The sequence below is a fragment of the Macaca mulatta genome, chromosome 11 (genome assembly GCF_049350105.2).
Source record: "Macaca mulatta isolate MMU2019108-1 chromosome 11, T2T-MMU8v2.0, whole genome shotgun sequence".
Classification (NCBI taxonomy): Eukaryota; Metazoa; Chordata; class Mammalia; order Primates; family Cercopithecidae; genus Macaca; species Macaca mulatta.
The window spans coordinates 59,600,381-59,622,566 of NC_133416.1; the positions used below are offsets into that span (position 1 = coordinate 59,600,381).

The 22,186-nt window shown below is 40.6% G+C and overlaps 1 protein-coding gene across 1 annotated transcript; it reads right to left on the minus strand.

Moving 5' to 3' along the window:
* Nucleotides 1-1,093: 1,093 nt before the first annotated feature.
* On the minus strand, nt 1,094-6,615 carry LOC100424162 (keratin, type II cytoskeletal 6C). Its single transcript, XM_015151779.3, has 9 exons — nt 6,008-6,615; nt 4,858-5,072; nt 4,464-4,524; nt 4,213-4,308; nt 3,925-4,089; nt 3,298-3,423; nt 2,235-2,455; nt 1,984-2,018; nt 1,094-1,869 (listed from the first exon to the last, which is right to left on the minus strand). Exons 1-9 carry the CDS (start codon nt 6,545-6,547, stop codon nt 1,634-1,636), a joined length of 1,695 nt encoding a protein of 564 aa, XP_015007265.1. The 5' UTR covers nt 6,548-6,615; the 3' UTR covers nt 1,094-1,633.
* Nucleotides 6,616-22,186: the final 15,571 nt, after the last annotated feature.

A 22,186-nucleotide genomic window follows, 5' to 3' on the forward strand; every position in this document is an offset into this window, starting at 1 on the left:
TTTTTCTAAGAGTTGTTGAGATATAATGTACAGATAGTCAAAGTCACTGTTTTTAGGTGTACAATCATAAACATTCTAACCAGCCTTTCCCAAGATAAGTTTTTTTTTTCTTTTTCTTTTTCTTTTTTCAATAGAGTTCATGCTTTTTGTCCAGGCTGGAGTGCAGTGGCATTATCTCGGCTCACTGCAATCTCCGCCTCCCAGGCTCAAGTGATTCTTGTGCCTCAGACTCCTGAGTAGCTGGAATTACAGGTGCATACCACCATGCCCAGCTAAGTTTTGTATTTTTAGTAGAGGCAGAGTTTCTTCTTGTTGACCAGCTGGTCTCGAACTCCTGGCCTCAAGTGATCCACCTGCCTCCACCTCCCAAAGTGCTGGGATTAACAGGCGTGAGCCACCAGCTCCGGCCCCTAGATAAGTTCTTAAATTTGGCACGTGTATCTTTGAGTTGTGTCAAAACCATTCCAACACACACGGCACTGCACTGCTTCAAATCCACACACTGAGATTTGAGGATGCCCCTTTACTGTATCTATTAGTTTGAATGATGAATTTTAGAAGTTATATCAGAGCAAGCATTGGTGGCAAATGCTTAATAGTCTTAATAATCATAGAGTCAGAGCAAGCAGTTGCTTCTTACCAAGTGTTTCTGATCTACAGGGTCAGTGCAGTGTTTCCCTGGTGGTGGGGAGCCGGGGAGAGAGGGAGCCTCAGAGATCAGTGTGGGACCAAGCCACCAAGTGATGGGGCTGAAAAATAAAAAATATAAATAAATCTTAGTTATCAGATTATGCTGATCCAGATTCCAGGACTTAGCTTCCCTTTTGGTTCTGATGCTTTCTAAAAGACTCCATTTGTGGAAAAAGCCCTGAGTGGTGAGGGTTGAGTAGTTGGTGATTGTCCACCAGAGTGTGCGACAGAATCACACAATGCTGACTGATGGAGGAGGCTGTGGAGGAGGAGCTCCCGACTTGTCCTCCATGATGACTTGTCAGTGGGGAGAGGAGCAGTTCCCCAAAGATGAGAAACCATTTGTGTGGTGAGAATGTTTCTAAACCAGGATGTGGTCGGCAATACAATCTAACACAACATGTTCACATTCTCAATCTGCTTTATTCAACAGAATGAAAGAAGGCAAAGAGAGCAGAGAAAGCGGTGCAGGAATGCAGACTGCATCAGAGGGTATATCACACGCCATTCAGGGACACTGCAAGAGAAGATCAGGACAACTGATTTGTCAGATGGGAATTCCTGAGTGTAGCTATAATGGGCAGAACAGTTAGCAATTAAAGAGAGGACTCCTTGTCTGCAGCTGGACTTAGACTGAGTTTCAGTTCTCATGGGTGTATGGGTCATTTTCTTCTCAGAATTATGGCAGACTCAGATACCTGTAATAATATGGGAGCATAAAAAGAACACTTGCATGTCTGAGTGATGATAACTGTTGACCTGATGGTGAGCAACAGGAACTCAGAGGAACAGGTATTGATGAGAAGAAAAGTGAGGGCATCTCAGCTCTGCCTGGGAGGGCAGGGGAGACTGGAGGCCAGGGGAGGACAAGCAACCTGAGGAGAGGGCTCTGCAGCCAGAGAGGGGCCTGAGGACTGTTGGACCAAGAGCTGGTGGCAGCACTTCAGTGCTTGTAGCTCTTCCTGCTGGAGGAGGAGGTGGTGGTGTACTTGATGGTGGAACTGCCGCCACCAACAGAGCTGAGGCCACCTCCAATGGCTCTGCCGCTGCTGGAACTGAAGCCACCTCCAACGCCAAGACCACTGCCATAGGAGTAGCTGCTTCCTCCACCCAGGCCTAAGCCACTGCCGACACCGCTGGCACCGCCATAGCCACTGGAGACAGTGGATTGTACCACAGCTGTGGTGGGGAGGGAGACAAGGACACAAGAAGCCATGGTGAGCTCATCCTGTCAGCCTGAGCCCAGTCAGAAGAGTGCAAGGGCAGGGGAGGAAGGCAAGCAAAGGTACTTACAGATGTTGACTTGTCCAACGCCTTCGCCATTCAGCCTGTAGAGAGGAACACAGGGAGGGTGAGACCTCAGAGAGCCCTTCCCCGGAGGAGCATGGGAAGCCTTGGTGGGTGGATGAGTCTACGGGAAAACTTTTAGTTTTCTCCCAAGAAGAGCAATTATGGTCTTGGGCAGTGCACCTTAAAGTTGTGCTCAGTGCCAGGAACGTTGAAGATGGACTCAGCTGTTGGAGGAAGTCGCGTCAGTTACCCACCTGCACTCCTCGCCCTCCAGCAGCTTGCGATAGGTGGCGATCTCCACGTCCAAGGCCAGCTTGACATTCATCAGCTCCTGGTACTCTTTCAGCAGTCGGGCCAGGTCCTGCTTGGCCTTCTGCAGGGCATCCTCCAGCCCTTCCAGCTTGTTCTTGGCATCCTTGAGTGCCATCTCCCCACGCTGCTCAGCATCAGCAATGGCAGCCTGCAGGTTGGCACACTAAGAGGGGAAAGGAATGGAAAGAACTTGTCATCTGGTCTTCCAGAGGAGACTAAACCTGGCTGGTTCTTTTCCAGCGAAGAAGGTACCAGGAACCCAGAATTGATGGTAAATGAGCTCTGACACTTCCTGTCTAGCCTTTTTACTATCTTCAAACCTTTTACATCTGGAGTTACATGATAAAATCCTGTGCCCCTTTGTGTTAACTCCCCTGCCTAAAGATGTGGGTGATGACCCATGGAAGATGCCAGAGTGGACACAAGATCAAGTACATTAAGTGTTGTCTCCAAAGCAAAACCAAAACCATTTTTGATGATCTTGTATGGATGCCACAATAATTTGCAAACATTGTCAACTGAGGTGATGAGTTTTCACATGAGGCTGTTGAGACCTTGCCTTCCTCCTGCCTCACATTCTCTCACCCGCTTGGGCCATGTTTTCCTTCCTCATGGCCCTGGTTTCACTTTCTTTTTCACCGTGAACCTTGAGCAGATTTGCAGCAATGTTACTCATGCTTTCTGACCTGACACCTCACCCAACTTGGTCCTTTGCAATTCCAAAGTCAATCAGTCTTCTTACATAAGCCTTTCCAATGCCTCTAGACTATACTTTTACATCTTTGACCAGGTGAAAGTGCTTCTGCCCAGGTGATTGTTTCGTGTCCTTGGGTGTGATCCATGTCTCTGAGCCAGAGTGTTCTCACTGAGCCTAGGAACTGCATGTCTTTCCTTCTCTGCTTATCACTCGATTCCCAAAGAATTTTACTAAATGATGGTTGACTGCTGCCTCATGACCTAATAAAAAAAAATGATGCTTTTCTCCTCCATTGCCCCTCACTATACCTGCTTCTTGACGTGGTCGATCTCGGATCTCAGCCTCTGGATCATGCGATTGATCTCAGCAATCTCCTGCTTGGTGTTGCGCAGGTCATCCCCATGTCTGCCCGCTGTGACCTGCAGCTCCTCGTACTGCAGCCCAGAGGTGGAGAGAGAGACAGTGTCTACGGGTTCTTACCTGGTTAGTGATGACTTTCACTTGTGTATCATGCATGTCATGAAGTGAACCTAATGGCTTCTCCCCAAGAAACTTGAGGAAAAGTTGATATTATGTGGTGGATGGATAATAAACTCTAGAGTCACAGACCATCCTCATTATGGCACCACTGCCTGCCTAGTTTCGTTAGGGAGTAGAAATGTTCTGTACCATTTTCTAAAAGTCAGCAATCAGGATGAAGCTAAATGCAGAGATAACTATGTCATTGTCTATGGTAGTTTTCCTCCTGTGTTGGGTTCTTTTTCCTTCTTGACTTGGGCGTAAGTTCCGCAAATGTCTACTCTAATAGTGCAGGTGCACGTCCTGTGAGAGGACCCTGGCTTCCTGTAAGGGGATGTCCCCAATGAAGTCTGCAGTTCTCTGGTATTCAGAGCTGGACACAGGGATTCCTCAGCGGCCACCCACACCCTGCTCACCTTGCTCTGGTACCAGGACTCGGCCTCAGCCCGGCTCCTCTGAGCAATCTCCTCGTATTGGGCCTTGACCTCAGCGATGATGCTGTCCAGGTCCAGGTTGCGGTTGTTGTCCATGGACAGCACCACGGATGTGTCTGAGATGTGGGTCTGCATCTGGGACAGCTCCTGCAGAACAGAAGGTCATAAGATCAACTTCACTTCTGACATTTACAGAGATACCCAGCCCTATACATCTTCTCCCCTTTGCAGACCCCTCAGAGTAAACAGAAGGATGGTGGAGATGCTTACTGCTTCATACAAGGCTCTCAGGAAATTGATCTCATCTGTGAGAGTGTCTGCCTTGGCTTGCAGTTCAACCTTGTTCATGTAGGCAGCATCCACGTCCTGGGGAAAGAGCCAACAATCTGGAGTTACCTGAGCGCAGCTTCCCAATCTACCCATCTTCTAGTCCCCCTACCGATTCTCCTCTCCCAGGTGAGCGACAACACAGAGCCACTTCTGTCCTAAGTGAATTTGAACCCCCGGCTTCATCTGCTCACCTTCTTCAGAGTCACAAATTCATTCTCTGCTGCTGTGCGCTTGTTGATTTCATCCTCATATCTGCAGGAAGGAAGGCATGGGATATATTTGAGCCAGTGGGTAGGATGAAACAGAAAAGCAGCCTGGGATCCAACATTTTCCTAAATGGAATATATTCTAATTGAGCTTTCCTGTCATAGAGCGCCTAAGGGACGGTTTTTGCTTCTCCTAAATTTGTCACTTCTTTAATCTCCCTATCCTCCCATAACCATTTGTGGTTCTTGCAGGTTTGCTTCTAGGGACTAATTTGTGCTTTCCATTTCCATGGACATGGGTTGTTAGGAATGCCACCCCCATCTGGCCCTGGTCACCCAATAGTCCTGAAGTGTGTGCTGCAGGAAACTGAGTCCTCACTTGTTCTTGAGGTCCTCCACTAGGTCCTGCATGTTTCTCAGCTCTGAGTCCAGGCGGCCCCGTTCCCCGACGATACTGTCCAGCTGCCTCCTGAGGTTGTTGATGTACTGCTCGAACAACGGCTCCAGATTCTGCCTCACGGTCTTGGTGCCCTGCTCCTGCAGCAGGGTCCACTTGGTGTCCAGAACCTTGTTCTGCTGCTCCAGGAACCGCACCTGGAGGGGAAGCAAGATGGTCATTTTCCAGGCAAAGGAAGGAAGAAAAAGTGTCTGATATCTGGTTTCCTGGCAGGTCCAGGAGGTCCCCATGGTGCTGGGCTACTACAGTGCAAGTAAAGAGGCTCAGGCTGGGCTCTGCTCCCCCAACCCCTTCTCCTTTGCACCCCACCAATCTCACTAGAGAAATTGTCCCACGGACCATTGAGGTGTGTGTTCTCACACTGTAATCTATTAATTGTATCAGTGAGTTTCAACATTTCTTCGTTTTCTCTTTCAAAGCACAGTCACAAATCTAGTTTAAAAATACTATTTACCTGATGTGTTGTACAGTTTTTGTTACTGATAGGACCTCAGTTAGGAGGGATATTGGATGTTGCCTTATGATTAGATTCCAGTCTACTTTCCCATTTAGTGTGGTGTCTCCTCTCAAATATTCTGATGTTATGATCATTCTCTGTTTTTAAAATTAATTAGCATTTCTCCAGGTTTTATAGCCATTTCTATATCCTTTTTATTCTTAATCCAGCCAGATTATCTTTTCCTTTTCTTTCTAAATGATTTTCTCTTACTCAGACCTGAGAGTGTAATTTACCAGCCCATATACTCCTGGCATTTGCTTTGTAATCTCTTAGACACTTTAGAGGGAAGAGTTAACCTACTCCACTCTCCGATGGCCTCATCTGTGCTTCAGGGTTGTGAAAAGTTGTGGCTCTCCCTAGGCAGGAGTGAGAACCAATCCGTAGATCCCATGTGGGAGTGATGCCCGTCCCTGTTGCAGGCTGTGCGGCTGTGCACCGGAAGCCACGTGCACTCTCTGCAGAGCTGGGCTGAGTCCCCTTCTCCCTCCCTCCTAGGTCTCCCTGGCAGGAATGTGTTCCTCCTCTGGTCTGGGGACCCTGAAGTGCCCCGTGGAGGGCATGACCCTGGCTCACCTTGTCGATGAAGGAGGCGAACTTGTTGTTGAGGGTCTTAATCTGCTCGCGCTCCTCGGCCCGCACCCGCTGGATGGCGGGGTCGATTTGCAGGTTGAGGGGAGTCAGGAGACTCTGGTTGACGGTGACCTCTTGGATGCCTCCAGGGGGGCACACAGGGAAGCCAGGGCCCCCAAAGCCACCAGCAAGGCCGGCTCCACCACCCAGACCAAAGCCAATGCCGGCTCCACCACCGAAACCAAATCCACTCCCGGCGCCACCAAAGCCATAGCTGCCTCCGGCTCTGCTGCCATAGCCGCCACCGATGGCACAGCTGCCCCCTCCAATGGAGATCCTCTTGGAGCCCCCCAGGCCATACAGGCTGCGGCTGCCAAAGCCAGCTCCTCCACATGCGCCACCCAGGCCACCACTGCCCCTGGAGCGGGACACGGAGACGCTGCTGAAGCCAGAGCGGCTGACCCCAGGGAGCCTGGCTGAGCCGGCACTGAAGCCCCTGCGGCTGCTGCTGTGGCTCCTGATGGTGGTGGATGTGCTGGCCATGGTTCCAGGAGATGAGAGGGCTGTGGAGAGCGTTAGAGTCTGGAGGCGAGAGGGAAGAGAAGCAGGACAAGGAATAGGTCTCCAGCAGCAGCTTATATATGGAGAGCATGGGCTGGGCCCAGTCCTGGAAGGTGAGCTTGCAGGTTGTGAAGGGCTGGGCTTTACAAATAGTGAGATCACACCTGCATTATTACAAAAGTTATGAAACACCGAGATTGCAATTTTCGCTTCCTTTAGTCAGGGAAAATGTTCCTGCCTCCAGCTTTGACTCGAGATCTCAGCACAATAAGAGCATTCTCAGTTCATGAAGCTGGAGTTAGTCACTGTCTCTAGCAAAGGTTCTGCATGCTAGGCTGTTTATCAACATGCCCCGAGTGTTCTCCTCTTCCCAGTCTGACTTTCTTCCAGCAAATATATTGGAGATCACACGCACTGTATTGCAAATGGCTTAACAGAAAAATTACCATTTCCCCATAATTGTTTCACCTTTTAGGTGCAATTTTAAACAGGTAGAGAAGCAGAACACTGCAATGGGCCTGTATATACCTGTCACCTGCTTCCATGATGATTAACTCATGGCCCGCCTAATTTCTTTCATACTTCAACCCAATTTCCTCTTCCATTCTAAATTGTTTGAAAGCAAATTCCAGAAGTCATATTATGTCTTCAACAAATAATTCAATATTAATATCTAAATAATAGGTCCTTTAAAAAAAAACCAAAAAGCTTTTTTTGTATGTTAAAATTTACATACTAATTAAAATGAACAAATGTCTATTTAGTCTTCAAACAGTCCTGTTTTTGATATCTATTTCTTATATTTTGGCGTCCCAATCAGGGTCGAAATAAGCTCTATAAACGTAGTATTTGAGTGATATATCCTTTAAATCATTGAAATTTAGAAATCTCCCTTCATTTCTTTATTTTATTTGTTAAATAAAACAGGTCAACTGTTCGTTGTACTTTTTCATTCTTGGGGTTTTTCTTTTTTTTTTTTTTTTTTTTTGAGACGGAGTCTCGCTCTGTCGCCCAGGCTGGAGTGCAGTGGCGCGATCTCGGCTCACTGCAAGCTCCGCCTCCTGGGTTCACGCCATTCTCCTGCCTCAGCCTCCCGAGTAGCTGGGACTACAGGCGCCCACAACCGCGCCCGGCTAATTTTTTGTATTTTTAGTAGAGACGGGGTTTCACCGTGGTCTCGATCTCCTGACCTTGTGATCCGCCCGCCTCGGCCTCCCAAAGTGCTGGGATTACAGGCGTGAGCCACCGCGCCCGGCTTCTTGGGGTTTTTCTAATTGCATACCCCTATTGTTTCCTTTAATATGTGACTCTAACCTTCATATTACGTATTAAAATTAGAAGCTTATTAAGATTCTCTCTATGTTTAAACATTCTAGATGTAGATGTAGTAGATTGCCCATTTAAATTTTGAATAGTACTACTTGCACAATTATTTACATGTTTACAAATTGAATACATGATACATGTTTTAAAAATTTTTTTGTAAAACATGCTAAACAACAAAATAATATAGCTCAAGGCCATTCCCCAGTTACCCAATTCCTATCTGTGGAGGAAGTAATATTAGCAGTTCCTTGTGTATCCTTGTATCTTTACTTGGATATTTTTCTGTGCTTTTCCTGGGCCATGGGTGACATGTCTGTGCATATGTGTTTGTGTCAATGTGCGTTTGTATGAGTGAGGAAGAGGTGGAGGGAGCTGGCGTATGTAGAGAGGGAGCCTGCATTGTAGAAAGGTATATAAATAAATACATGACTGTTTTGTGTGTATGTGTTTGAGTGTTTTATGTATATAAAATATTTCATGTGTTCATATATACAAAACATAAAAATATTGTCTTTTCCAATTGTGATTGCGTTGTGTCTGCTTTGTCTCCCACATCTATGTTTTCTGATTCTCTTTTTAACAGGCTCTAATCTCTTTTTCATAGTGGTTTGCTTTTCCCAGTTATTCTGGGACATTTCCCCCAAATGTCCATTACTGTCTCTTCACCAATGTCTTTCCTCCTTATGCTGCTTTCAGTTTGGCCTTCATTTCTTTTTTTTCTTTTCTTTTCTTTTCTTTTTTTTTTTTATACAGAGTCTTGCTCTGTCACCCAGGCTGGAGTGCAATGGCATGATCTCAGCTCACTGCAACCTCAGCCTCCCAGGTTCAAGCAGTTCTCCTGCCTCAGCCTCCCGAGTAGCTGGGATTACAGGCACGTACCGCCATGCCTGGCTAATTTTTGTATTTTTAGTAGAGACGGGGTTTCAGCATGTTGGCGGGGCTGATCTTGAACTCCTGACCTTGTGATCCACCGCATTGGTTTCCCAAAGTGCTGGGATTATAGGTGCGAGCCACTGTACCTGGCCAATTTGGCCTTCATTTCTAAGCATGGCTTTGATGTTTTTTTTACCTCTTTTCTGAACTCCACAAATGAATATTTTATCTTTTACTGTCTCACTGTATTTTCTCTTCTTTTTCCCACTTCATAGTGTTTTTCAGTATTTTGTTGTGCCTTTTTCTGTTGAGTGTTCTTTATGAGTCTTTTTTTTTTTTCCTACTTTTTTCAATTTTGAATGCACAGATCTTTTGCGAGTCCTGGAATGGTTCCTTTCTGACTAGTGCTGATTTTTAATGAGATGAGCCCCCTCTGGACCTGCCATTTGTAGAAAGTATTCTGGGAGGAGAAGCCACGGCCATATCCAGGCTAACAGGAGCTCTGATTATGACACAGGGCTGTGTGAATAGTTCTTGTATTCTTTCATTCAGCCAAACCAATAAATATCACTGCAGAGTGGCCCACAATTCACAACCTCTCTGTTTTCTTTGCCTCACAACAAAATGCTGCCAGTAGACCTTGTCTCTCTTCTTATTCAACTTTGCCTTTGTAGTTTCTTGAAACTTCATGACAAGCAGGGTCCTGGCTCATGCTCACACACCCAGTTGTGATAGTTGCAAATAAGGGATTCTCGGATTTTCACATGAGGACATGCCCTTTACACTGATTTAGTTGAGGGAAATGAGTCAACTGTGCCTGGCATGTAGTAAAACCTCAGTTAGGCTGTGTTTGGTTTTCCTTTGTGGTTACTGTGTTGTTTGATTTTGATCTGTTTATTTGTGAGTGTTCTTCACTGGCTTTTTCTGAGATCGGCAGCCATGGCATCTGCTCTCTGAGTTTTCCTAACAACCTTGCTTGTATTTCTCTATTTATGTGAGGACATTCTATTATTATTATTATTATTATTAGTATATCATTTGGCTTAGGGATTTTAAGATCTTTTACTTCTGGTGTCTGCCTTTATGTTTTTTGTTCTCTTTGTTGTTTTTAGGTAATTTCTGAGAAGAGGAAGTGCTTCCCTTTCTTCCACTAGATTAAGTTCAGAAGCCACTTATTTATATTTAAAATATCATATTATGTAAAATGTTAATCTAATAACCTAAGTTAGAAATATTATTATTTTCCTCTCTTGCACTTTCTTAATATAGATGTCTCATTGTTCTCTAGGGCCTCCGTCTTCCCTGGAGCTATTTTTGAGTAACTTGAACACTTTCTATAAAATGTCATTTTTACTATCGCTAGAAATTTAACCTCAAACTATATTTGTGTTTTTTCTCAGTGTAATAAGCCACTTCATTGCTAAAACAAACTTTGTATTATTGAAAATTTCCAACAGGTAAAGAGAACAGTATATAAACCTCCATGAATGAATCACACAGATTAAACAATTATCAACATTTTTCTCATTATTGTTCCATTTAACTCCCCTAGTCTTTTTATATCTAACTACCCTACTTCTTTTCTTAAAGTATCTTAAAGGAAATCTAGACATCAAGTCATTTCACTTGTCAATATTTTTATATATATTTGAGTAATAGTGAATTTATAATCTAGTTGTGTAACAGTATTAAATCTATCCAATACCTCCTTCATATTCTTATTTCTCTGATTATCTCAAAAATTTCTCTTTGTGGCTGGCTTGCTCCAAGCAACATCCTAACTAGGTTCATATATTGCATTTGGCTGCCATGTCTTTTAAGGTTATTTATTCTGTAATGCTGTAATGAACCCTGTCTTTTTCCTTTATTTGCCATTGATTTGTGGAATTTTTGTTTGTTTGTTTCTTTAGAATGTTCATATTCTGGATTTGACTCATTGCTTCCTGTTGGTATCACATAATGCCTTCTCCCCCCAGTTTTTCCTATTTGTTGGTAGTTGTAGTGAAGACTCGATTAGATTTGTTCCCGTTGTAGCAGGCAAGACTATGCAATAGTTGACCCTCTTGCACCATATTGTAAGATATGTAATACTAATTGCCTACTTTTTGTGATGTTAAGACTGATCAGGGGATTTCAGTGGTTTCAACCTAATCCCTCCATTATAAAGCACTGCACACAATATATTTTTCATCTGATATATTAATACTCATTAATTTCATCAATTTCCAGATTCACTACTTCATTAGAGGTTGCAAAATGTCATCTTTCTGATTTTATCATGCCTTCTGCGTTCATTAATTGGGATTCCTCTACAAAGAAGACCTCTTCGTCATTTACCTTTCAGGTAACCTAACATTTAATTCCTGCAAGAAACTTAGAATAAGTGTTTGACTCTCTTCATTTATCAGTTTTCAGATAATGGATTGGTTCTCTAGCAATCTTCAAAGGTAATCAAGAAGGTATTTTTGTTTTGATATAATTATAAATTCACAATTTTACAAAAAATATATTTGATATGTTTAGTTCATTGCAGTCATTAATTCTTTTGGCACTTAAATGGTCCTATCTGAAGCAATGGAAGCTCTTCAGATTGGCTTCTGTGTCCTTTAACAGGACCTCATTTGGTTTTGATAGGTTCCTGGTTTTCTAGGACCAGATGTCTCAGGCTTACTTTGTACTGATCATGCAATGGACATGAAATCACTTATTTCTCCTTGTAGATCTAGTTGCTCTTATTGGGAAATGATATATATCAACTAGAATTTGGATGCTAGGAGACCTTTTTATTACTGAGTTGCATTTGTTGTGAAGTCTTTTCAATGGACAGAGTTAGGAAAAGGTAAAATATGTTTAAAAAGACAGCAAATCAGAAGCTTATATTGATATTTCAATTCAAATAGAAGATTATATTAGGTTGGTGCAAAAGTAATGGCAAAAACAGTGATTACTTTTGCTCCAATCTAATAGAATAATGTATACCTACATTTAAATTGTCTCACACTGAAAAGTTTGGCTCTAACTGACATTAACATATTGTTTGTTTGCTTTATTTTGCAACATACTTATAACAGTATCAAGATAACAATTTATATTCCTTTGGGTATATACCCAGTAATGGGAATGCTGGGTCAAATAGTATTTCTGTTTTTAGGTCTTTGAGGAATCCACACTGTCTTCCACAATGGTTGAGCTAATTTACACTCCCACCAACAGTGCAAAACCATTCCTTTTTCTCTGCAACTGTTATTTTTTGACTTTTAAATTCTGACTGGAGTGTGATGGTATCTCATTATGGTTTTGAGTTGTATTTCTCTAATTATCAGTAATGTTAAGCTGTTTTTCATATGACTGTTAGTCACATGTATGTCTTCTTTTGAAAAGTGTCTGTTCATGTCCTTTGCCACTCTTTAATGGGGTTGTTTTATTCTTATAAATTTGTTTAAGTTCCTTATAGATGCTGGATATTAGACCTTTGTCAGATGCATAGTTTGCAAAATTTTTTCTCATTCTGTGGGTTATTCGTTCACTCTGTTGATAGTTTTCTTTGCTGTGCCGAAGCTCTTTAGTTTAATTAGACCCCATTTGTCAATTTTTCCTTTTGTTGCATTTGCTTTTGGTGTCTTTGTCATGAAATCTTTGCCTGTTCCTATGTCCATAATGGTGTTGCCTAGGTTGTCTTCCAGGGTTTTTATAGTTTTGGGTTTTACATTTTTCTTTAATTCATCTTGAGTTGATTTTTGTATATGGTGTAAAGAAAGGGTCCAATTTCAGCCTTCTGCATATGGCTAGCCAGTTTTCCCAGCACCACTTATAGAATTGCTTGTTTTTGTCAGGTTTGTCAAAGATTAGATGGTTGTATGTGTGTAGACTTATTTCTGGATTCTCTATTCTGTTCCATGTGTCTGTTTTTGTACCAGTACCATGTTTTGGTTACTGTAGTATAGTTTGAAATTGGGTAGTGTGATGCCTCCAGCTTTGCTCTTTTTGCTTAGGATTGCCTTGGCTATTCAGGCTCTTTTTTAGTTCCATATGAATTTTAAAATAATTTTTTTCTAGTTCTGTAAAGAATGTTGTTGGTAGTTTGATAGGAATCACATTGAATATAATTCAGTGTGATTGAATCTGCTCAGATTGCTTTGGGCAGTATGGCCATTTTAATGATATTGATTCCTCCTATCCATGAGCATGGGATGTTCTTTCCATTTGTTTGTGTCATCTCTCATTTCTTTAAGCAGTGTTTTGTCATTTTCATTGTAGAGACCTTTCACCTCCCTGGTTAGGAATGGGATTGCTTTCCTGATTTGGCTCTCGACTTGGCTGTTGTTGGTGTACAGGAATGTTAATGATTTTTGTATGTTGATTTTGTATCCTGAAACTTTTCTGAAGTTGTGTATCAACTAAAGGAGCTTTTGGGCCAAGACTACGGGGTTTTCTAGATATAGAATCATGTCCATCTGCAAACAGGGATGGTTTGACTTTCTCTCTTCCTATTTGGATGCCTTTGTTTCTTTTCTTACCTAATTGCCCTTGATAAGACTTCTAATACTATGTTGAATAGGAGTGGTGAGAGAGGGAATCCTTGTCTGGTACAGCTTTTCAAAGAGAATGTTTTCAGCTTCTGCTCATTCAGTATGATGTTAGCTGTGGGTTTGCCACAGAAGGCTCTTTTTATTTTGAGGTATGTTCCTTCAATGCCTAATTTATTGAGAATTTTTAGCATGAAGCGGTGTTTAATTTCATTGAAAGCCTTTTCTGCAGCAATTAAGATAATCATGTGGCTTTTGTCTTTAGTTCTGTTGTTGTGATGAATCACATGTATTGATTTGTATATGTTGAAACAAACTTGAATCCCAGGGATAAATCCTACTTGATCATGGTGGATAAGTTTTTCGATGTGCTGCTAGATTTGCCAGTATTTTGTTGAGGATCTTTGTTTCAATGTTCATCACTGATATTGTCCGGAACTTTTCTTTTTTTGTGGTGTCTCTGCCAAGTTTTGGTATCAAGATGATGCTGGCCTCCTAGAATGAGTTAGGGAGGAGTCACTTCTCAATTTTTTGGAAGTTTCAGCAGGAATGGTACCAGCTCTTCTTGTACATCTGGTAGAATTCAGCTGTGAGTCTTCTCTTTTCTTTTTTATTAGTTTAGCTAGTGGTATATCTATTTCATTAATTTAAAAAAAAACAGTTCCTGGATTATTATTATTATTTTTAGACAGAGTCTTACTCTATCACCCAACTGGAGTGCAGTGGCATGATCTTGGCTCACTGCCAGCTCTGCCTCCCAGGTTCAAGCAATTCTCATGCCTCAACCTCTCCAGTAGCTGGGATTACAGGCATGGGCCACTACACCCGGCTAATTTATTTATTTATTTTCATTTTTTAGTAGAGATGGGGATCACATCATGTTGGCTAGGCTGGTCTTGAACCCCCAACCTTGGCCTCCCAAAGTGCTGGGATTAAAGTGTGAGCCTCCACACCTGACTTTGATCTTTTGAATGGTTTTTCATATCTCAATCTCCTTCAGTTCAGCTCTGATTTTGGTTATTTCTTGTCTTCTGCTAGTTTTGGGATTTGTATGCTCTTGGTTCTCTAGTTCTTTCAGTTGTGATGTTAGGTTGTTAACTTGAGATCTTTCTAACTTTCTGATGTGGGCATTTAGTGCTATAAATTTCCTTCTTAATACCTCCTTTGCTGCATCCCAGAAATTCAGTATCTTTGTTCTGATTAGTTTCAAAGAACTTCTTGATTTTTGCCGTAATTTTATTATTTACCCAAGTCATTCAGGAGCAGGTTATTCAAATCCCATGTAACTTGTCTGGTTTTGAGTGAATTTCTTAGTCTTGATTCCTAATTTGATTGTGCTGTGGTCCGTGAGACTGTTTGTAGCTGGCTTGATTTTCAGATCAACTGTCAGGGTATCACAGTGCTTGTGTTCAGGAACCCTTATTTTACTTAAAATACTAACAATAACTTAATTATTAGTTATTGTTGGTTTCTCACAGTGCCTCATTTATAAATTAAGCTTTATTATAGGTATGTGTGCATAGGAGATAACCCAGTATATGAACGGTTTGATACTATCTGAGGTTTGGGCATCCACTAGGGGACTTAGAACTATCCGCATGGATAAGGGGGGACTACTGCACCTCCTTTTCATACTCTGCTCTTTGTAAGGAAGTCATTAATCACAGCCCACACAAGCAGGGAACAGTTATACACTACCTCATTCTGGGGGAGTACTTACATAAATTGTTTGGAATTCTTCAATGTGACAGTTGTCTATCCTCTCTTACTGATTTACTCAGTCATTTATTTATAGCATTATAGGTTTATTTTGTACTTTGCACTGTAATCCAATACATATATTTATTTATTTACTTCATCGCTCAACTTTTTCCAATGTGGCCATTGGCAGCACTTTTAATTGACACCTTGTGTTTTTTCATTTTTGTTTGCTTCTTCGTTATTTAAAAAGCTTCCTTACTTTCTGACATGGCAAGATGCTCCAGGATCATCTTCTATGTCTCCTGCCATAGTCCTAAAATCAGCCATTTCTCCAAGGACCACTTGCTCCTAGTCAGGGTTCTTCAGATAAACTGAACCAATAGGAGATAAATATATAAAGAGATTTATTTTAAGGAATTCACTAATATAACTACGGAGAATGGCAAATCCAAAATCTGCAGAGCTGATGTATCAGTTTGACTTTGAAGGCTGGAAGCTGCTGTAGAACCAGAGGGAGCTATTGTCCCAGTTTGAAGGCCATGAGGTAGGAGAATTCTCTCCTACTAGAGGGAGTGTCAGTCAGACTTTTGTTCTATTCAGGCCTTCAGCTGATTGAATAAGGCCTACCCACAATAGGGAGGGCAATCTGCTTTACTCAGTCTATGGATTCAAATCTTAATCTCATCCAAAACATCCTCACAGAAATACTTAAAATAGTGTTGACCAAATATCTGGGCACCTGTAGCCCAGTTAAGCTGACACATAAAATTAACCATCATGCTAACAGTGGGTAGCAGTGGGTAATAGCTTTAGCAACCAAGATCTAGGTACAAGATGTGCTCATTGCTACTGGGGTGTTATTACTTCTGGGCCCTGTTAGCTGACAATAAACATATTTCTATATATAATTATCTGTAACCATTTGTATCTATTATTCAAGTCTCAACTTGACTTCATTACCACATGGATCATTCTAGCATCTTCCCTTGCTTATCTACAACCTCATATAACAACAGCAAAAACCCTGGCTGCAACTATCTGCTATCCATTTACTTAATTGTTCTGTTCCTCAGTATATATTGTGATGGGACAGTATAACATGAATGGAACACATAACATCCATTGAAGTTGCCACATAAAATTAATCATCAGAACATATGCTGTGGAATAGAATTAAAATTAGAGGGAAGATGGTGGATAGGAGACGGGGTTGACTTGCAGCTCCCACTTTGATGAACAGAACATCATGTGGAGACTCACACTGTAAACTTTTGCTCCAGGAACCACTGCAGAAGCATACCAGGAAAACAGAAAGAAATCACAGATTTTTTGAAAAAAGCAGCAGGCTTCTGCAAATTCCACAAGACAGATGAAGAACTCTAATCACAAAAGACATAAACTCTTGAGAGCTTTATGACCCCAGCCATAACCTGAGAAACCTGAATACTTATCCTGGTCAACTTAGGGCAAAGCTTATATTCCCCTTCTACTATTGCAACTAGTGCTTTCTCAAAAGTGCCACCTCCTGGCTGGAGGCCAACGAACTCAGGACAGTACAGCAACTTAAGACAGAACAACCCTGCTCCAAAGAAGGAGAAAACAATAGCTCATTACACTGCCTGCAACATTCTGGTCTGTCCCCGTGACAACTTCACTGCTAGCATAACCAGCATTCGAGAAAACCAACACACTAAACGTATCGACAACCAAAGACTCTCACAGAGTCTACTTCACTCCCCTGCCACCTCCACCAGTCATAAAGAGAAATGAAATGATGGCATTCATAGCAGCCTGGCTAAAGTTGGAGACCACTATCTTAAGTGAAGTGACTCAGGAATGGAAAACCAGATGTTGCATGTTCTCACTTATAAGCAGGAGCTAAGCTATCAGGATGCAAAGGCATACAAATGATATAATGAACTTTGGGAACTTGGGGAGAAGGGTAGAAGTGGGGTGAGGGATAAAAGACTACACACTGGGTACAGTGTACACTGCTTGGGTGATGAGCGCACCAGAATTTCAGAAATCACCACTAAAGAATGTTTCCATGCAACCAAACACCACCTGTTCCCCCAAAACTATTGAACTTGTTTTTTTAAAAAAAGTATGTTGTGAAATAGAAAAATGTTTTTAAATTATTGTGGAATATTTTTGTGGGAATTCCCAGATATCTGGTAAAACATCATTCAGGGTGTGTCTGTGAGTATGTTTCTGGATGAGATTAATATTTGAATATATATGCTGAGTAAAGCAAATTGCCCTACTTATGTGAGTGGGCCTCATTAAATTAGTTAAAGGGAAGAATAGAAGAAACAGGTTAGTAAGAGAGAATTCTTTTTGCCTAATAGCATTTGAGCTAGGTTTTTTCTGCCTTTAGACTCAAACTAGAACACTTGCTTTCTTGGGTCTCCTGCTTGTCCACTGCAGATCTTGAGACTTGTCAGCCACCTGAATCACATCAACCAATTCATTATAATCTCTCTCTCTCTCTCTCCAAATAGATAGATAGGTAAGTAGATTGATAGATGCAGATAGGTAGATAGATAGAGAGATAGAGATATACATATATATGTGTGTCTGTATATATATATCTTATAGTTTCCATTACTCTGGAGAACACTGACTAAAACACAGGCCTAGTGGTTTCAGAATTGTTAGTCATCCCACCATGGGAAGCAACCTTATCAATTCAAATACAATACTGACATACGGTTCTTACAAGTTTCTTTGCCTTTAGTCTCATAGACTCCACTCACTTCCAGAGTTCCTAATGTCAGCCTTTTTTCTCCCCATCCACTTCAGGGAGATGATTTCATACATTTGTAATATAGTTAGATCCTTTTGCCACATTGTACATTCCATTCTAGGATCTCTCAATCTCATAAATCATATTCTTTAATTTCAAACATTAAGGTTTACTCTGCAGTATAAAATTCTATGAGTTTTCCCTAATAAAAATCCCACAGTATAAAATTCTATGAGTTTTCCCCATAAAATCCCAGCAAATTACTTTGTGGATATCAACAAACTGATTCTAAAGTTTTTATGGTGAGGCGAAAGACCCGAAATAGCTAACACAATATTGAAGGAGAAGGAAGTCAGAGGACTACAAGCATCCTACTTTAAGACTTACTATGAAACTACAGTAACAAAGACATTGTGGTATTGGTGAAAGAATAGACAAATAGATGAAGGAACAAAATAGAGAGCTCAGAATTTGATCTACATAAATACAATCAACTGATCTTTGTCAAAGAAGCAAAGGCAATACAAAGACAGCCTTGTCAACAATTAGTGTGGAATAACTAGATATCTACATGTAGAAAAACAAATTTGGATATGGGGCGTATACTCGCCACAAAAATTAACTTAGAATGGATCGTAACCCTAAATGCAAGATGCAAAACTGTAAAGCTCCTAAAAGATAACATAGGAGAAAGCTTTGATAACCTTAGGTATGACAATGACATTTTAGATACAATACCAAAGTCAGGAACCATGAAAGAGATAATTGATGAAATGGACTTCATTAAAATTATTAATAAAACTTCTGCTCTGCAAAACACACTACCAAGAGAATGAGAATTCAAGTCACAGACTGGAAGAAAATATTGGTAAAAGACATATTCGATAAAGGACAGTTATCCAAACTGTACAAAGAACTCTTAAAATTAATAATAAGTAATCCATTGATTATAAAATGGGCCAAAGTCTTTAACAGACCCATCACCAATGCAGATATACAAATGGTAAATGAGCATAGGTCATCAGAGCAATGCGACTTAGCACAATGAGATATCACTATGTGCCTATTAGAATAGCTAAATCCAGAACACTGACCATACCAAATGCTGGCAAGGATGTGGAGCAACAGGAACTCTCATTCATTGCAATGCAAAATGGTGTGGCTACTTTGGAAGAGTGTCTGGCCATTTCTTACAAAACTAAGCATACTCTTATCACACAATTCAGCAACTGCATGCCTTGGTGTTTACCCAAATGAGTTAAAAACTTATGCCCATCAAAAAGCCTGCACACAGATATTTATAGTAGCTTTATTCCTAATTTCCCAAACTAGGAAGCAACCAACATATCTTTCAGTAGGTGAATGGTAAGTCAACTGTGGCCCATCAGGACAATGAAATATTATTCAATACTAAAATGAAATGAGCTATCAAGCCATGAAAACACATGGAGGAAACTTAAATGCATATTACTAGGTGAAAGAAGCCAACCTGAAAAGGCTGCATACTGTATGATTCCAACTATATGACGTGCTGGAAAAGGAAAAAAGCTATGAAGACAGTAAAAAGATCATTGGCTGCCAAGACTTAGTTGGGAAAGATAAATAGGTGGAGCACAGAAGATTATTTAGGGCAGTGAAATGAATTTGTATGATACTATAGTGGTAGATACATGTTATCCATTTTTTCATAACCATAGAATGTACAACAGCAAGAGTTAACCCTACTGTAAGCTTGGACTTTGGTTAATAATGACGTCAACGTAGATTTGATTGTAACAAATGTACCACTCTGGTGGGGGCTGTTGATAGTGAGTGAGGCTATGAATTTGTGTGGGCAGTGGGTATATGGTAAGCTTTTGTACCTCTGGACAATTTTACTGTGAACCTAAAACTGCTCTAAAAAATAAAGACAATATCGATAAACCTGGCAGACGTTATGCTAAGTGAAGTAAGCCGGACATAGGATGACAAATACTACATGGTCTCACTTATTGTGTTATGTAGAAGAGAGGAACTTATGGAAGTTTAGAGTAGAATGATGGTTATGAGAGACTGGGGGAGGGGGTGAGGATGGGATAGAATGGGAATAGCTTGTCAAAGAGCACAATTTCAGTTAGATGAGAGGAATAAGTTTTGAGATCTATTGTGCAGCAGGGTGACAATCATCAACAATAATATATTGCATATTTCAAAATAGCTAAGAAAGTAAATTTCAAATGTCTCACCACAGAAAATAATAAAGCAAGGTGATAGATATATTAAGTAGCTTGATTTAATCATTTCATATTTTGTATATATATAAAAACATCATATTGTACCTCATAAATTTATGCAATTTTGTCTTTGTCAATTTAAAATGATATTAATTTTTAAAATGCCCCCAAAATTCTATGGATTTTGACAAATGCATAATGTGACCTCACCACTACAATTGTTTCACTTATCACCTTGCAAAGATCTTTTGCCTTTTCATATAAACTTTATCCAGTTTATTGATATTTGCACAATAGCTTGCTGGGATTTTAATTGGGATTGTGCTGAATCTATGTATCAGTTTAGAGAGAATTGACAGCTTAATAATTCTGAGTCTTCCAATATACCAATCTGGATTGTCTCTTCATTTATTTATATCTTTGATTTATTTCATCATTATTTAGTAGTTTTCCACTTACGGAGTCTCTTTATATTTTGTTAGATTTATGCCTAAGCATTTAATCTTTTGGTGTTATTTTGAAGGGTATTGATTTTTAATTTCAAATTTCAGTTCCTCATTGATGGTATATAAGAAAGTACTTACTTTTGTCTAGTAACCTCGTGGCCTGCAACTTTGCTGTCTTTGCTTATTGCTGCCAGGAAAGTTTTGGTAGATTCTTTGAAATTTTCTGCATTGACTAAATGTCATATGAGAACAAAGAGAGTTTTTTAAAAAAATTTCTAATATATATTACTTTTATTGCTTTTTCTCATCTTACTGCTGCAGTTAAACTTCCAGTACAATGCGAGTAACAGTGGAGAGAGGGGACATGTCTGCCTTGCTCTCGAACTATGCGAAAATGGCCTAGTCTCTCACTATTAAGTATGATGTTAACTATGGGATTTTTTATTTTTCTTATGTTCTTCACCAAGTTGAGGAAGTTGCCCTCCATTTCTTGTTTGCTGACAGGCTTGTTTTCTTTGAAACATGAATTGATGTTGGGTTATATAATCAACTTTTTCTGCATCAATTGATATAGTTACATTATTTTTCTTTTTTAGTCCTCTGATATGGTAGATTTTATTGATGGCTTTTGAATGTTACACTAGCCTCACATATATATGATAAATCCTGGTTCGTTATGGTGTATAACTTTTAAGTACTTGGTAGGATTAAATTTGGTAATATTTTGTTGAACAATTTTGCATCTATGTTTATAAAAGGTATTGGTCTATAGTTTTCTTTTCTCAAAATGTCTTTATCTAGTTTTGGTGTTAGAGTAATACCGACCTCTGTGGAATGAGTTATAAAGTGTTCTCTCTGCATCTGTTTCCCAGAAGACATTGTAGACAATCGGTATCATTTCATTTTTAAATGTTAATAGAATTAACCAATAAAAATATCTGGGCCCGGTACTTTCTTTTAGAGAGGCTGTAAATTATTGATTCAACTTATTTAATAGGTATGTGAGTATTCCAATCTATTTCTCCCTGTGTGAATTTTGGTAACCTGTGTCTTTCAAGAATTTGGTGCATTTCATCGTAGTTTCAAGTTTGTTCATTTGTAGTTTTCCTTTATTATGCTTTGAATGTCCATATACTATAAGATTTTTATTTTTTATATGGATACACATTTATGCACATTGTTTTAAACCTCCTTTTGGTATACTTCTACATCCTAGATAATTTACCTTGTCAGTTATTTTCCTTTTCATTATACCTCATGAGTATATAACTGTATGTGTGGTCAGTGGGCTTGGGTCAGTAATGACATGCGTGCTGTTGGGGAGATCTGGAGGGCAATGAGGAGACATCAATGTCGGAAGCTGCCCATGTTGCTGAGGAAAAGCCTAAGGGTGAACACAGTGGGAATCTGACACAGCAGGATCCTGAAACACCTTCTGTGAATTTGCCAACCAAATAAAATGTCTCTAGTGATGTGGGAGCCAGAATGTTAGGGGGATAATTGTCACTCCTGAGGAAAACAGGAACTGAGGTGGCCCAAAGGCAACGCTAGCTGACCATCCGCTCATATCCTGAGACTTTCCTTAGCCATTCAGAGATGCCAGTCCAGTTCACAGACAGGTCAGTTCACTCCTGAGGGAGGAATATAACTGTCTCTTCTGATAAACAGACTCGGTTTCATGGAATCTCTGTGAGAGGCTTAGAGTACGAAAGGGAGGGAATTTCCATTCTTGTTTTGCTTTCCCATTTCAAGGAATAAGCATGTGAGTTTTGTGCCTGGCTGTTTGGTTT